This window comes from Pinus tabuliformis, chromosome 5_1 (genome assembly GCF_031772625.1).
Source record: "Pinus tabuliformis cultivar Carrire ecotype Pingquan chromosome 5_1, CPIR1, whole genome shotgun sequence".
Taxonomy (NCBI): domain Eukaryota; kingdom Viridiplantae; phylum Streptophyta; class Pinopsida; order Pinales; family Pinaceae; genus Pinus; species Pinus tabuliformis.
Window position 1 is genome coordinate 785,816,330 of NC_142305.1, and position 17,851 is coordinate 785,834,180.

General features: G+C 43.4%; 1 protein-coding gene across 1 annotated transcript in view; it reads left to right on the forward strand.

Moving 5' to 3' along the window:
- LOC149167286 (protein ZINC INDUCED FACILITATOR-LIKE 1-like) overlaps window positions 1-17,851 on the forward strand; it is a 588,984-nt gene that overhangs the window by 467,890 nt on the left and 103,243 nt on the right. Inside the window, exons 12-15 of the mRNA XM_089431495.1 lie at window positions 11,893-11,978; window positions 12,134-12,241; window positions 14,807-14,851; window positions 15,046-15,134. Coding sequence (XP_089287621.1) covers window positions 11,893-11,978; window positions 12,134-12,241; window positions 14,807-14,851; window positions 15,046-15,134 — 328 coding nt within the window. The remainder of the gene's footprint in view (window positions 1-11,892; window positions 11,979-12,133; window positions 12,242-14,806; window positions 14,852-15,045; window positions 15,135-17,851) is intronic.

Consider the following 17,851-nt stretch of genomic DNA (forward strand, 5'->3'; position numbering starts at 1 on the left):
AGAACCAGCAGAAGTTGTATGCTGACAGGGGTCGAGTGGAGAGACAATTTGAGGTAGGGGACTTGGTCTACCTACGATTACAGCCATACCGACAGTCATCACTGAAGCAGAAGGGGGTTGAGAAGCTCAAGCCCCGCTTTTATGGGCCATACAAGGTGATACGTAGGATTGGACAGGTTGCGTATGAGTTGGAGCTGCCCCAAGGCAGCAAGATTCATAATGTTTTTCATGTATCATGCCTGAAGAAGGCATTGGGGCAGCAGGTGACAGTGACAGATAAGCTACCACCCACGGATGATGAGGGGCATTTGGTGTTGCAGCCCGAGGCTATTATTGATACCAGGGAGAGGCAGTTGCGGAGCAGGATGGTCCGGGAATTCTTGGCGAGGTGGAAGAATTTACCGGATGAGGATGCCACTTGGGAGAGTGAGAAAATTTTGCAGCATCCGTCACTTTAGTTGCTTGAGGACAAGCAACGTTTTGCCGAGGGAGACTGTAATATTCCTAATTAGCCATGGCTAATTGGAATATTCGATTTTGCTCAATTTTGCCTTGTATAGTTATTTATAAATTAAAAGGTGAAGAAAGGGGGACATAACTCACTTTTTGAATAAAGTCACTCCCTAGTAGCACAACGTTGTAACTTAAAAGGGGAGCCAAGGGGGCCAAAGGACCACGTAGAGAAGGGGGCCCACGTAGACACTTGGAGGGACTGCGCAGATGGAGAGGAGCATGTGGCAAGAGAGAGGCTACGTTGGAGGAGGTGGGCCTTAGGGTTTCGAGAGAGGCCAATGCTATAAAGGAGAGAGGAGCCTCCTCATTTTGGCATTCGATTATGTTGCATTTGAGCTAGTCACTTTGACTTAGAGCACGCTGGCTATTTAGCCTGTCTGTAGCACTATTTAGTGCATCAAGTGTCTCTATTCGGAGATCTCACCCTTAGCCCCGGGGGACTTCGAGTGCCTGCTCGGGCAAGGTAGTTTCATCAGTCTTTTGAAGGAGGATCGACCTTTGGAGTTAAGGAGGAGCTGAGAATTTTGATGACTACGCAGTCTTGAGAGAGGAGGAAGCAGTCTCTTTTGGTAGGAGCTCCGGATTGGGTTTATGTGGAGGATTTGAGCTTGGAGATTGAGCAAGGGATCAACCCTTGCATATTGGAGGATTTTGGCAGAGTCTCGGGCAGAGTTTTGGAGGATTCTCTTCAGTGGCAGTGCAAAGCCTTGAGGGATAGCGTAGATCCTCAAGGGGGTGATTTTCGGGGGTCAGCTATTTTAGGAAAGCTTTCTGGGCTTTTCTGGGTTTATTGAGCAGAGGCTGATTCCAGAGTTTCAGCATTTTCTGAGGAGGGGAACAGCCCCAAATCCTCACTTGATTCCAGCTGTAGCAACAGCACAGCAGTTTTCTGGCAGCTTGGACGCAGTTCAGAGAGAGGCCATTTCCTTACCATTCTGAGTGTATTTCTTCACTCGCCTTGTGCAAGTCGAGGTGCTATCTTTCTGATCACCTCTTGTACTCTTTCCATTACTCAGTATAATTAAATGGCTTAGCATTTCTCTCTGCATTTCTTGAGTATCTGCTTATATTCCATATTGTATGTTGCACTACTGTTATTTGTATCTCTTTGAGCGTCCCGGCTACTATACCACTTGTGTGTTTTTCTCCTATACTCTTAGACAGAGTCTGGAAAGGGCCAGGTAGTCTCCAGATCTCGTCCTCTTTTCAGAGGCGACATATCTGGTAAACGCCCTCCCAGTCCATCTCTGGTTGGAGTTTGCTTATGTCTGAGGGATATCCCTGAAAAGTGATATTACATAGGTGATGGATGAAGATTTCAAAGAAGCCCTCTCCTTCAGAGATTACTGCAAGCACAAGCAAAGTGAGAGGAACAAGGGGTATGGAGGACAGGGGACCCAAAACTATGAGGTGCGGAGAACTATAGGGAGGATGTACTTCCCTACATTTGATGGCACTGCCAAGTGCACAGCTAGGGCTTGGGTTGAAAAGATGGACACATACTTTCAACTCAACCAGATGACGGAGTAGGAAGCCATTAAGATTGCAGTGCTGCACTTGGAGGGGGAAGCCCATGACTGGTGATTTCACGGCCTAGCCACTTTGGGGCATGCCCAGATAGTTTCTTATGAGGACGTCACTAGGAAGGTGGTGGAGCGATTTGATTAGAGGGGTCTATAGGCATCTTTCAGGGAGCTGACACAATTGCGCTAGACAGGGAACCTAGAGCAGTACTTTTCTGATTTTTTGCGTGTGTCAGTGATGGTCCTAGATCTGTCCGAGGCCAAGAGGGTATACACCTTCATTGAGGGCTTGCTTGAGCCTTTGCGTGGACTGGTGAAGTCACACAGACACTCTACGCTGCAGGAAGCGGTGGTGTGCGCTAGAGACTTGCAGGCGTCCATCCCCAAGACCAGAGCACCATTTCCTGCATAGACCCCTTTCCCACAGAAGGGGCATGAGACTAGACCCCCACCACCGAGGACCACACAGGGGAGGGGGCAGCTAGATGAGGAGACACGGAAGGACCTCCAGAGGAGGAAGCTATGCTTCACATGCAGAGAGCCCTAGGCACTAGGCCATAGGTGCACAGCGGGTAGAGCACATTACATTGAGGTTTTTTTTACAGTGACCAGGAGGATGAGGTGGAGCAGGATTGTGGTGGGACAGGGGGAGAGAGTTCAAGGGACAGAAGGCCACCACCACCACCACCTCCATAGGGAGGGGCATCTCTTGCCTCATTAGGGGGAGTCCTTGCTTCTCTATGCGGGATTCCTAAGTTTTTAACACTCAGGATTAGAGGTACGATACAGGGACAGACGGTGTTGGTACTAGTGGACAGTGGGGCTACCCACAACTTCATAGATGCACATTTGGTCCAGAGAAGGGCCTCACCACAGCAGAGTTTGAGGGATTCTCCGTCCTAGTGCCAAGTGACCGTACCATCCAGTGTACTAGATACATGCCCTCCTTGACAGTAGTTATGGGAAACTACTCGATGACAGACCACTTCTTTGTGGTCGATGTGCCAGACACCAACGTGGTGATGGGTGTCCAGTGGTTGTATTCCCTTGGGCGAGTCACGACAGATTGGAGGAAACCTGAGATGGAGTTCATGGGGCCAGATGGCAAACTGGTGGTCTTGAGAGGCATGCAGTCTTATCCGCCTCAGACAGTTTCGGCCCACAGGATGGAGGCAGATCTTTGACATGGGGACATTGCATGGGCAGTCGAGTTGAGGATCTCAGAGGTTGGGGGATAGGCACAGTCACCACCAACAGACATACAGGCTCTATTGGACAGGTACGCAGTAGTGTTCGAGGACATTCCACCAGGGCAACCACCAGATAGAGGGTTTGAGCACACCATTGAGCTGGAGCCGGGTATATAGGCATTCATCACTACCCCTTACAGGCACCCCAAAGCATATAACGACGAGATAGAGAAGGCTATTCAGGAGCTGCTTGCTTTGGGTCACATCAGGCCTAGTTCTAGTGCTTTCGCTTCTTCCATAGTGCTGGTGAAGAAGAAGGATGGGACCCTTAGGATGTGTATCAACTACAGAGCCCTTAACAGGAAGATCCTCAAGAGTCGGTACCCCATTCCCTGCATTGATGAGCTTAGAGGAGCCAAGTACTTCTCTAAGATCGATCTGTGTGTGGGGTACCACCAGATCAGAGTTTGGGATCAGGACATCCCAAAGACAGCATTTCGGTGCCACTATGGGCACTTTGAGTTTCTGGTCATGCCATTTGGGCTAACCAATGCTCCCACCACATTTCAGTCTTGCATGAACCATATCTTTTGGAGGCAGCTGAGGAGGTTCGTGCTAGTATTTTTTGATGACATCCTGATCTATAACCGAACATGGGAGGAGCACCTCCAACACTTGGAGGTACTGCACATTCTAGAGGAGCAGTAGTTTTATGCCAAGCTCTCCAAGTGTGAATTTGGATTGACCGAGGTGCTTTATCTCAAGCATATCATTGGAGCAGATGGGGTGAAGGTTCATGAAGAGAAGATCCGGGCCATACAGGATTGGCCAGTACCCCGAGACGTGACAATGCTGAGAGGCTTCTTGGGCATTTGCACTTACTATAGGAAGTTTGTCAAAGGGTTCTCACAGCTGGAAGCACCCTTGACCGACTTGACCAAGAAAGGGGCCTTTGCATGGACTCAGGGAGCATAGGCTGCCTTCAATCGCCTCAAGGAGGTGATGAGCAATTGCCATGTTTTGGCACTCTCGGATTTTTCCCAGCCATTCACGGTGGAGTGTGATGCATCAGGGGTAGGAGTTGGAGCCATATTGTCATAGGAGGGGCACCCCATAGCTTTCGAGAGTTGGAAGCTCCTACTGCATGAGTTATCATATTCCATATATGACAAGGAGATGCTGGCCATTATGCATGCATTGGCCAAGTTCCACCAGTACTTGGTGGGCAACCGATTCCGAGTGAAGACTGATCACAACAGTGTTCGACATTTCATGGGGCATTAGGGCTTCAATGACAGGCAACAAAGATGGGTCAGCAAGGTGCAGGCCTACGACCGTGATATTGAGTATGTGCGGGGCAAGAACAATGTGGTGGCCGATGCTCTATCCAGGAGACTGACTGGGTTATCTCTTATGAACATCTGCGAGGATTGGAAGGCTCAGCTATTGGTAGAGTACTCCAAGGACACGAAGGCCTGTGAGGTGTTGGAGGGGACAAATGCAGATGAGCGTTACCGTGTGATGGATGAGGTCATCTATTACAAGGGGCACATTTACTTGGTGCCTAACTCGTAGTTGAGGGAGAGGGTACTCCAAGCAGCGCACGATTCACCATTGTCTGGACACTAGGGGTTCTGGAAGACTTACATGGTTGTTCGGGAGAGGTTCACGTGGAAAGGCCTCAAGGAGGACGTGCTGCAGCACGTAAGGGAGTCTGAGGCCTGCTAGCGAAACAAGGGGGAGTTGACTCACCCTGCAAGGCTATTATAGCCACTTCCCATTCCAGAGGGAAAATGGGAAAGTAACTCAATGGATTTCATCACTGGGCTCCCCATGATATAGGGGAAGGATTGCATATATGTGGTGGTCGACAGGCTGACCAAATTTGCCCACTTCTTTGCCATCCCCATTAGATACACGGCTACCTAGGTTGCCGAGTTGTTCTCCCGAGAGGTTTTCAAATTGAATGGACTCCCCAAGAACATTGTGAGCGACATAGACAGTGGATTTATGGGTGGTTTTTGGTAGGAGCTCCTCAGGTTGGTTGGGACGGAGTTCACTCCTAGCACCAGTTATCTGTTGATTTGTGGTAGCATCGGATGTGCTCTAGCCATGATAATTGGTGGAGAGGCTAAAGCACATGAGATCTCCAAAACCCATAAATGGTTTGGACAGATTGTACCCGATTTGGGAGATATTAAAATAATTAATACTTTTAATGGAGTTCCTAAGTCTACACTTAGGAAAAATAAAATATTAATGGGCATTAATATAAAACAGGGTTAGAAGGTTCCAAAAGTCATGGATCAAGCCAAATCTAATCTTTAGCCGTTGATTAGAGATTTAATCTCCGTCGTTGAAGGACCAACAAGAAAAGTATAAGAAGAGGCTTGAAAGTCAGTTAGAATATACACCAGAGTGATCAGTGATTCAATTTTCTAGAGCGAGGTTGCTAAGCAAAGTCGAATCAGTGATCAACAACGAGGGGTAGTGAGTACTGGGCAGAGAGGTTGAGATAGTGCCAAGAGACCAGCGCAGAAGCAGAGAGCGAGAGGCAGCAACCAGTTCAGGCCATGCAGAGCCCGGCAAAGACAGTGCAGATGCTGCAGGAGTGACGCAAAGGGTTCGAGAGGCTGCTTAGTGCCTCAAAGGGCTAACATAGAGGGGTTTGGGGTTGACGTAGAGGCCAGAAGGGCCAGCACAGAGCTTCAGAGTCGCTGGAGAGGGTTTCGTGGGATAGGTTTTCTGAATACCTGTTTCTGAATAGAGAGGTATTGTTGCCGTGTATTTTTTCTCTGTTGGGTGAACTGGTTATGCACCCAGTTGTACTCAAGGAAATACTGCATAATAATAAACCCTCATAATAGCTGCACTGGTTTTCCCGCATTAGGTTTTTCTGGGGACGTTTGTGCAAAAATAACGGTGTCACTTATGTGTTTGCTATTTCTTTCAACTGTTGATCTGTAGATGGTTGAGACTGTATTGTGTTTATTTTGATGTTTATATGTTTAAATAACTTGTTGGTAATTAACAAGTAGGAGAAACAAACTAAAAGAATACAGATAAAATTTCTAACGGATAGACTTGGAAATTTCAACATGGTATCAAAGCGTGGTTACAGATCACAGGAGAGCTTAAGGCACCAGCTGAAGCAAAGCAATTGCAACAAAAACAATTGTCCTGAGTGACAGAAGTTGTTCCTAGCAGAAAGCAGCAGAGAAGGGTTGGGGTAGAGGGATTGCGTCATCAGTTCGAGCCAGGAGGAGGGTCAGCGCAAAGGCAGAGAGAGGTAGATCTGACCTACGCAGTTCTTGGTCATCTTTCTCAGCTAGGAAGGATCGATGCTGTCGCCAAGAGGTGCAGATTCAGCCATTGCCGAGATTGCGCAGAGCCTAGAGGCTCAGTTCTTCAGCTACTGGGGCATAGGAAGCTGTGGGTAGTTTGAGAGGAGTGAAGTTGGTGGGGTACCATGGGCAGAACACTACCTATCAGGGCAAAACCAAGGTAGAGGGAGTCACTACTGAGGCGGATTTCTAGCCAAGAAATCTGGATCAATGTTGTAGGTGCACAGAAGATCGGAGAGGTACGACTTAACGATTGGTAGGAGGATTTCCAGAAGGGAAATCGAGACTCAGAGGGAGTCGAGCAGAGAAATTCCAGGCGGGAAGTAGAGAGACTCAGTAGGAATTGAAGAGAGAACTTCCAGAGGGAAGTAGAAAGACTTGGAGGAGTCGACAGGAAGAGCAGAGAGATGGCCATGAATGGGCTGAGGGATTAGGACAGGTTGGATGGGGCATCCAACTTCGTCATCTGGAAGGCCAGGATCCTATCTGTTCTGTGTGCCATGAGTGCTCATGTACCTCTAGAGAAGAGGTGAGGAGACATCGAGTTGTAGTCAGGAAGACTACACACAATGAGGGGCAGGATCCTTGAGGTACCCAACCTCTTGGATTCTACCTTGCTACGGGAGCCCCGAAGAGGAGTAGCAGGACTGGTGGATGTCGGTAGAGACGGATACGGATGAAGTGATAGAGAGTGCTACAGTGCAGGAGTCCCCGGGCAGTGCGAGGCTAGTAGGCTGCAACAGTGCGAGAGGCAAAGGAGTGTTGCAACGGTGTAGGATGGCACAAAGAGGTGTGCAACGGTGCGAGATGCAGGGAGTTGTTGCAGCAGCGCAGAGGTCAGTAGAGGGAGCACTTGTTAGCGGCAGAGAGAGCTTCAACATCGGGAGTGTTTCTAGCCTGACAGGGATGTTAGAAGTTGGGTGGATCAGTTACTTCTCAGTAACTGAGTTGCAGTGCAGTAGCACGATGCAGCATGATGAGAGGGGGATGCAGTGCAGATGCAGTGTTGGGAGGATGGACCAACAATAACACGGATGCAGAGGGAGTTGCCATACAGATGCAGCAGTGGCAGTGGGAGGGCCATGGGCAACAATATAAGATGCAACAGTGCAGAGGATGTTGGGCAGGGAGGCCTAGCATCAGCACAGGTACCGGTGCCAGATAATCAGAGTGATGCTTAGTGAGGAGTATTACTAGAGCACAGTCCTCGCTAAGAGGGAGTGTTGATTTGTGGTAGCATCGGATGTGCTCTAGCCATGAAAATTGGTGGAGAGGCTAAAGCACATGAGATCTCCAAGACCCATAAATGGTTTGGACAGATTGTACCCGGTTTGGGAGATATTAAAATAATTAATATTTTTAATGGAGTTCCTAAGTCTAAACTTAGCAAAAATAAAATATTAATGGGCATTAATATAAAACAGGGTTAGAAGGTTCCAAAAGTCATGGATCAAGCCAAATCTAATTTTAGCTGTTGATTAGAGATTTAATCTCGGCTGTTGAAGGACTAACGAGAAAAGTATAAGAAGAGCCTTGAGGGTCAGTTGGAATATACACCAGAGTGATCAGTCATTCGATTTTCTAGAGTGAGGTTATTAAGCAAAGTTGAATCAGTGATCAGTAGCGAGGGCCAGTGAGTACTGGGTAGAGAGGCAGAGATAGTGCCAAGAGACTAGCACAAAAGCAGAGAGCGAGATTCAGCAACCAGTTCAGGCCACGCAGAGCCCAACAGAGACAATGCAGAGGCCAGAGGGACTGTGTCACCCATGTAGAGGCTGCAAGAGTGACACAGAGGGTCCCAAAGGCTGCGTAGTGCCTCAGAGGGCTTTGGGGCTAACGCAGAGGCCAGAAGGGCCAGCGCAGAGCTTCAGAGTCATTGGAGAGGGTTTCATGGGACAGGTTCTCTAAATACCTGTTTCCGAATAGAGAAGTATTGTTGTCGTGTATTTTTTCTTTGTCAGGTGAGCCGGTTAGGCACCAAGTTGTACTCAAGGAAATACTGCATAATAATAAACCCTCATAATAGCTGCACCGGTTTTCCTACATTGGGTTTTTCCGAGGACATTTGTCTAAAAATAACGACGTCACTTGTGTGTTTGCTATTTCTTTCAACTGTTGATCTTAGATGGTGGAGAATGTATTTTGTTTATTTTGATGTTTATATGTTTAAATAATTTGTTGGTAATTAACAAATAGGAGAAACAAACCAGAAGAATTCAGATAAAATTTCTTACGGACAGACTTAGAAATTTCAACATTATTACCCTCAGACGGACGACCGGGCAGAGAGGGTCAACTAGTGGTTGGAGGGGTACCTGATAAACTATGTGACAGGTCAGCAAAGGATGTAGATTCGGTGGTTGCACTTGGGCGAGTTCTGCTACAACACCACACACCACATGTCTATCGGTATGAATCATTTCCATGCCCTCTATGGTTATGATGCTCTAACTTTTGTTGATATTATTTTCGGAGACAGCCGGGCCCCAAAAGCCAAAGACTGGGTCCAAGAGAGCCAAGATATCCTCAAAGTTCTCAAGGATAATCTAGCGAAAACCCAGAATCAACAAAAACTGTATGCATATCGACACAGGATAAAGAGGCACTTTGAGGAGTGGGACCTAGTGTACCTCTAGTTGCAGCCTTACAGACAGTCTAAGTTGAAACAGAAAGGGGCCTTGAAGCTACAGCCACGCTTCTATGGGCCCTACCAGGTGACTATGCAGGTTGGAGAGGTGGCTTATGAGCTAAATCTGCCTCCAGGGAGTAGAATCCATAACGTATTTCATGTCTCATGCTTGAAGAAGGTGTTGGGACAACAGGTGACCGCAGCAGTTGATCTACCCCCATTGGATGATGAGGGCCATTTGGTGTTGGAACCAGAGGCCATTCTAGAGAGCAGGGAGAGGAGACTGAGGAACAAAACCATCAGGGAGTTCTTGGTACGATGGAAGAACTTGCTGGATGAGGATGCCACTTGGGAGGGTGAGCACATACTAGAGCACCTGGCTTTGAGGTTGCTTGAGGGCAAGCAACATTTGGGAGGGGAGGACTGTCATGTTCCTTTTCAAATGTATTAGTCATGGGGTGTAGCCACACAATTTTGGCATCATATTTGGCTTAGGAGGAGGACCTGACATGCACAACCTAGGAACTATAGGCAATTCAACTTTATTTTTGGCAATTAGTGGAATGTGAGGGCCACCCACATGAATAATTCAAACTTGGCCAAGGGATACGTTGGAGGGAAATCAAACTAGTGAAAGGAGGGACCCACAAGAGGCTAAGGGGGCCCAAAGTGATAAAAGAGGAAGGAGCTCTCATTTTGTAGGATTTTGATCATTTGACAAACAAACTTACCTTTGTACGCTCTGCTGCTTAGCGAGTCTACCAGTTGTTTAGCCACGAGTTTTCCATAGGGAAGATTCAACCTCTACTTCGGGGGACTATCCGTGCCCGCCCTAGGGAGGTTGTTCCACAGAGATTATAGGAGTTCCAGCATTGACATACAACCCATCCAACCATGCAGAGGAGGAGACTGTGTACTTTCGGGGAAGCCAAAAACACGCTAAAGAGGAGTGAGCCAGCTGGGAGGTCCCTAGCTTGCTGGGAGTTCCAGGAGCAGGAAAGGTAGTGGGCTGAGGACGTTTTCTCTAAGTTTTGCAGCCAACCAGTCAGTGATTATAGCAGTACGCATTTCTGGGCAAAGGAACTGCACAGTGACCTCTAGCAGCAAATTCGTGGGGCTTCGGAGAGCAGGCATCTGGGAAAAAGATCATCCAGGGAGCAAGGAATCAATTATCATAGTTGAAACCAACATTTGAGGGGTGTTTTTAGGTGGATTTGCAGGCTATTTCCTGCAAATCGTATTTGGCAGCAGTAGCCGGAGAGGGGCTCCAAGGAGGCCAAAAATCCAAAGTCCAAATCAGAGAAATTCCCTTTTGGGTGTTGTTGGGTTTTGTCCAAGGAGTCTAAGACTGAAAGGACAAAATTTTTTGGGTAGTTTTTGGGCACCTTCCAGCAGGTCGAAGTTAGTAGATCAACAATTTCATTAGGACAACGCAGTGCAGAGTGGTGCAGCAACTGAACAGCCATCATCTCGGCCATTCCATCACCTGGGTTTGGTCCAGCTTGTCCTTGAGACAAGCCCAAGTGCACCACTGCATTTATATTGTACCTATGCTCTCAGATTTGATAATATATGGCTTGACAGTTCTAGATTCACAGTGTTTTTATGGGTGTTTAATGCATGCTTTTAATTTTATGCTGTTACATCGTTTATTTGTTTAGAATATCACTTAAATCCCTACTTGAGAACATTACATATCCCAAGCCCTAGCTCTGAGATCAAAATTTTCTCTCGTGTTCCCTAGGCTAGTCCCTCATAGGATCAATTTGACACATCTAAGTGAAAACTCTTGTTTTGATCCTCTCCCCTTCCTTGTTTGGGTTAAAATCATCATTGGTTGCTAAACTTCCTCCCCTTAACCTAGGATGGGTCCACTTGGTCCCGTGTGGTCTCATACCTTTGAAAAGTTAATTCTTCAAGAACCACTTGGGAAACCAAGTCCAATAAGGATTTTAGGGATTGGGAAACTCCTTTGCAAGACACGCTCCTTAAACCTAGCCCTTAAATCTTCACCTCCTCCTCCTAGAAAGCTTTGTACCTTGCTTGAAGAGCAAGCAAGCCCCATTCTCAACCCCATTATAGGAAAAGGATCATTAAGGTCACTTCTCATCCATTTATTGATTCATACTTCACAAGTGACTTTCCATATACCGGGTCTCCACCCATCAGTCAAAAGTCCGTAAAGAGTAAGGAGTCTTAGCTGAGGTGACAGTGGGTTAACTTTCCATTGTTTCCCTCGATCTAGCAGTTGTCCCTTTAGGAGCCCCTTTTAGGCCCCCTGCTAGTTTGAGCGGTAACAAGACCAACTTCTACAAAGCCAAGGGAGGCTTCTCTACACTAAATACCCTCCAACATAGGTTAATAGACTAGTGGCTGATAATACCACTTGGATGATGGACTTTAGGAGTCAATTTTAAAGGTATTACTAATCTGGAAATGAGAATATATTTGGACTTAGAAATTGACTGTATTTTTATTAAGGAGACACTTAGAAATGTGGTTAACTTTACAATGGATCTGTAGCTTCATTTGCAAAGCGTGATGAAATCAAAATTTCCATTTTATTAGGTCAAAAAAGGTTCAAATGCTTACTTTGTTGCTATAGTTTATATATCTGAATGATTGTTTTATACTTTCTTTTTACATATCTGGATAAATAGCCAATGACAGTTTTTACATGTTGCTTACTGGAGGTGTCGGGGTACTGATCTTCCAACTTCTCATCTTCCCATCCATAGCAAATTTTATTGGAGCTATTCCTATCATCCGCATAGCAGCAGTATGATCTCATCCTTTTTCCTAATTAGATATTTCCTTAGACGTAAATTTGGGCATTTTAACAGTATCTATATAGTAAGAAGCTTATATTTTCATATAGAGAATTTATGTTCCAATACTGAATGCACAGAAATAACACACTATATCGACATGCAGGCATTAACTGTACCAGTGTTGGCATCCTACCCATTTATACCTAAGCTATCAGGTCTTTTGCTTTGGTTGGTTATTAATTGTGCATCCTTGTTAAAAAATGTATTATCTGTAAGTATTTTACTCCCTTGAAAACTGGACTATTGGTATGCTAATTTTTTTCTTCGAAAAGTTTAAAATTGAAATTTCTATGAACCAATAAGAGAATAATCTTGTCGTTGAGATAACTCGGGCCATGACAGTTGTATATACAATCTTCTCAGCTGATTATTGTATTCAAGATATGATGCTTAGTTCTAAATGAAAAGTTTCTCCACATTGGAGCTATTCTTTGATCTGATTTAAAAAATATTCATGTGGATAGTTTCTATTCCCTCTTACTGATTTCAGTGTTCAAGTGACCTCAGTTATATTTTAACGTTTCCAACTTGACTTGAGCAATTGTCGTGACTTTTATGATTGATCTTTTTGAGGTCATGATAGGCACACTTCATTCTCCATTTTCATGGGTCCATGTTGAAATGGCCTTGTTTGAATGAGTGATAATAAGCGAGTCGATGACCAAGTTGCTTACTGATGGATCTTTTGAAATGGCCCTGTTGACCAATTACTTGGTGATCACGTTGCTTACATATGGATATTTTAAGTTGCCCATTGCATGATTATAAATCTCCATTGATATCTTACGCTTGATAGACTGTCTGGGTAGTTAGTGTAGACGACTTGCTATTCATTTTTGTTGACTTCAGAGTTCATATCGCATTATTCATGTTCTAACCTCATGACTTTCAAGCATAGTCTTTGAGGTCATGGTAACCATGCCCTATTCTCCATTTTCATGTGTCCGTCTTGAAATGCCTTCTTTCAAATGTGTTATAATAAACTAATGGGTGAACATGTTGCTTACATATGGATCTTCCAAGCTGTCTTGCTTACATATGAATGTAAGCTTGATGATTTTTTACATTCTTGGCAAACCTTCTTGTATTTGAGAATCGAGATTACAAGAGGCATGCCGAAATCTTTTGTTTACTCTAAATGTTAATATATTGTATTGATTATTAAAACTCGGTGCAAATACTTTCTTGCCATAGTAAGGCTTTACAGGATAGTAAATCGAAAAAAATGCCATTTGTTTAAAAGCAAAGTGTGTTTTGGAGATCAGCATCCAGTGTTCATCCCATTATGTCAATGCCTCGGATAGTTTTCATTTAACCACCCAAACACGATATTATTCAAGAGAATATTTCATATTTTAAAATCTGATGAGGCTTATGCAAATTGTCTCGAAGTGGAGTGCATTGTATGGTCCATGCAGATTCCCAAGCAAACCACAACCCTCATTTATTCTCATGATATATGAATGTTGAGAATTGTTTCTTCATGTGAATGACATGGTGAGGCTTTATAACTGGCATATAGAAGAGATAAAATCTATAAATCTTGCAAGTTCCTTTCCTATAACTTACTGAACTGTTGAGGTTACTTCTTTTTATTGTATATTATCTGCCACATTTTGTGAATAAAATTAGAAACTCTTCCTAAAAAATAATTCTGAAAATCCTTAAAACAGTATTATAAAGATATGTTTTTAAAATGCATTAACAGGTCGATGAGTAACTACAATATTGGAACCTTATTAATATGAAATTAAATATAGGAGTGATAGCCATTTTACATGTTTTATGACAAACTTTCTTGCTTTAGCTTTCCTTGTACCTTTTTTAAAATAGCGATTACAAAACTAAAAAAATGTCTTCCTAGATTCCATAGTATAAACAAGCACAACCACATTAGTATATGTATATGTGGCATACACTGATGGGCATCATTTCCCCTTTTTAAAATCAATGACTCTCGACAATCATTAGTTTTATAGACCGATGTATTCACAAGATACTCATTTGTTATTTCATAATTTGCATGATAATTTCATAATTGTACAAGGTAAATGTGAAAAGGTCAACATGTATTCACGTGGGGTTATTAGATATTTGATAATTTGTATGGTATTTCATAATTGTATTAAGTAAATGTGAAAAGGTAAACATAAATTTGGAGATGCAAGCTAGTTAATATTTGAGATTTCATCTATTGATTTATAGGAGATACCAAGAATATGCCAGCATCTTTTCATTTATAGCCATAAGATAAAGATTTGTATTAAAAGAAAGATTAATCTGTCAACTTTTTAATAGGGAGGATGCCTATTAGCATAATAGTAAACATTTTTCTTCAGAGTTTAAACAATCTGACCAATTACAACGAACACACCCTTTGCTAGGAAGTGTGGTCCCAATAATCCCACGATCATCGCGGTATCGCAGATCATCTGAGAAATACAGATGCACAGATCCCTTTAACTAGTTCTTCCTTGTTCTCAAAAACAAAATGTGGTGCAAGTCATATGAAAACCTAATTATACTACTTGGAGTACAATAAGAAGGATATTACATTTATTAATATAATTAGAGCTCGGAATAACTGCTCACTTGTGTATGGTGTTGAAATGCTTTAAAAATTATGCATCGCTAGTCGTCAATCTAGTTTCTTGAACATAATCCACTATTGCATGTTTTCCGAAATTTGTTGAGGAATTGTTTTATCACTGTGTCACTTTTGGATATTCAGTTATGGGCACTGCAATCTAAAACATTAACTATGTGCTCTAAACAGGTGACAGTTTTCACGGGAACTTTCCTTCTCCTCAATAATTCTGTGGTATGCTCTATCTCTCTTTTAACCACACTCAAATATGACTAGCGTGTGAAAATATTAATCTACCTTTGGAAACATTGTATACACTTCTATGGTTTACAACTATGAGATTTGGCTATTAAATGAACATACACATCATATGAATATCTCTTTCCTACCTTTTGAGCTCGAATTCAGCGTTTGCATGTTTATGGCAGTCCCAAGATCAAAGAGGAGTTGCAAACGGTCTTGCCATGACTGGAATGTCTCTTTTCAAATCATTTGGCCCAGCGGGAGGAGGTTCAATGTAAGTGTTCAAGAGACGGATCAGCTATTTACCTTCTCTTCATCTTTGGGATTTATAAAAGTAGAGATACGGAATATATTTTGATATTGAATTTGAAATTTCACCCGAACCCTTCAACTCTGGTTGTAGTTGCATAAAAATGCATTTCATATAATTAAGATTGCTTTTCCGTTTTAGTTAAGTTAAAGATGATAATGTTTTCGACTCACAAAAGGGACTGATGAAAGAATTAAAATGGAAAATGCTTAGCATGTTACAGATGGAACTCTTCGATCAAATCTAAATGGCATTCAATTTGAACGTCTCATGAATATGAAAGGAAAGAAGAGATTAAAATGATATCAAAAGTTCTATTGATTGCAGCTTGAGATCCAATTCAAGAACTACAAACTACATCCGATATTTAAATCTGTATTGGAAGCCAAAGGAGATAAAATTCATTGTCTAATATTTTTCCTTTGATAAAATGATTTGATTAGATCAGTAAAGCTTAACTCATGTTAAATGGACCTCATATCTTTTTCAGTATTTACTGCAAGTAGAACTTCCTCACTTGAGCATTCTCCCACAAATGAACAAGCTGAATGTACAATAAATTCCACAAAGCAAGTAGCACAGAAGTTATCCCGTGTACATAAATGCCAGATATACTTGCTCTCACAGAACAAGGGTGGCAGAACTTTCTTGTCTTACACTCCCCAATTGTCATTGACTACTCTACCATGACTGTAATACCGCATGAAGAAAGTGAAGAGAAACAAAAATATGCAAGCAATCAACAAGCTAACATATGCAGAGGATGTCATTCAAACTTGCCACAGTTTCATTTGCATAAAGATGTGTATATACATGTTCAATTCTTGTGGATGGATGGCACCACATAAAATTCTCTTTGAAATTTTTAGAAATGCACTATGACACACCTATAACATATCATCTTACACACTATTACCCCTCTTTCTGGCAGAGGCTTTCACATGCATTTTTTACGAACAGTACAGTTTGCGGGAATGGCATGAGATTCCTTGGTCAGTCAACTGCATCATGATTCCCTGGCATTTTCATGTTTTTCGAGGCACATCACCCTTATCAAGGGTATGATCACACCTCGTGAGGCACTATGGGGCTATTTGTGCACGTATGGATCTTAGCTACACATGTCATGTGTAATGTTCCAAACTTAAATAAACAGTGATATGCAAAACAAAATTGATTTGTGACACAGGAATTAAAACAATCAACAAATGTTCATCAAAACTCTAGAAGTGAGAACTAGCTGAGCCATTTTATTAATGAAATGGAGCAAGTACAATAATATGGAGAAATGCACCAGGACTTTGTCTCAAGGGCAAGCTTGACAGGACCCAGGTGATAAAACAATAATCTTGAAGCTGGAAATGACTGCTCCTCTAATGCTTTGCACTGTCCCCAGAAACTGCACTGCTCGCTGGAAAGGAACTGCAAGAAATCCCGTCTCCAGTACTCAAAAAATGCTGAAACTTCATATCTGGGATCCTTGTCAAAAACCCAGAATAACCCAGAAAGGGTTTGACTTATCTCCAAGCCAAAGTTGAACCCATAAATTGGTGCAAATTCCCCAGTTATTGACAATTCGCCCTGTTATAAGAATGACGATTTCACACCTGAATATCACCTAGAAAATTCTGAAATTTTAACCACGGACTCCTTTCACAAAACCCAGAAAAACCCAGAAATTTTGGCTGGATTTTGACCTTCCAAAATTGACCTCCAATATGCCCCACACCCTCCAAACTGCTCGAGAACATGGCCTGCAAGGGACACCAACGAAATCCTCCTCCCAAGCTCTGAAAATGAATAAATCTCTTCCACAAATGCTTCCCTTAATTTCCCCAACAAATTTCAGCCTCAAAGACTAATAGTCTACCTCCCATGTGTGCACCAAGTGCTGCCTCTGCGTTGGCCCAGGAAGTGCGAAAATCATACTGCAAAGAAGCACTCTCCTCCAACTCCCAAACTCTCCAAGATGACAACGAATCTCTTAGGCCTCTTCTCTAGAAAATCTCACGACCAAACTCCATGGCAAGCCACCACAAGCAAACTCGGCCTCCTCTTCATTGCATGCTCCAGTACTACGCACCACCAGAAGATGGATGCAACTACTAGAAATCACAACGAAATCCCTCCTTTGGAAGAATGAAGAAAAACCTTCATAGGGTGGCACTCGAAGTCCCCCAAAGAAATGGTGAGCTTCGCTTGAAGAACTCATGCTGAACAATAAGTGACTTGGGTAAGCAGCTCGAGCAACGAAAGAGAAATCGATATGCCAAACGATGAATGAAATGAGGAGAGCTGCCTTCCTTATATAGATTTCATGGAGCATTTTTCCCTCCAATTTTATCTCCATCGTGGGCCCTCACTTAACCGCCTCCATGCAAACTGAACTAGGGAGTGCATATTTCCCTAGTGTGGGTGGGCCCCCTGTGTAATTTAACCACAACAAAATATCTTCTTCCAATTCTAATCTCCTAATAAAAATCGAATGGGCCCCACTATGTCCAAAATTGGCCCCAAAATACAATAATTACTCTTGTTCCAAATTAATTTAGGAAGGGACATGACACGATGTTGAGGATGCTTGAATGCTCTCCTTTTTCATCATTTATGAGCTGTTTTTCATCATCTGTAAGGGCCTACCTATCTCTTTAAGGACTATAATAGCCTTGGGGTATGTTGAT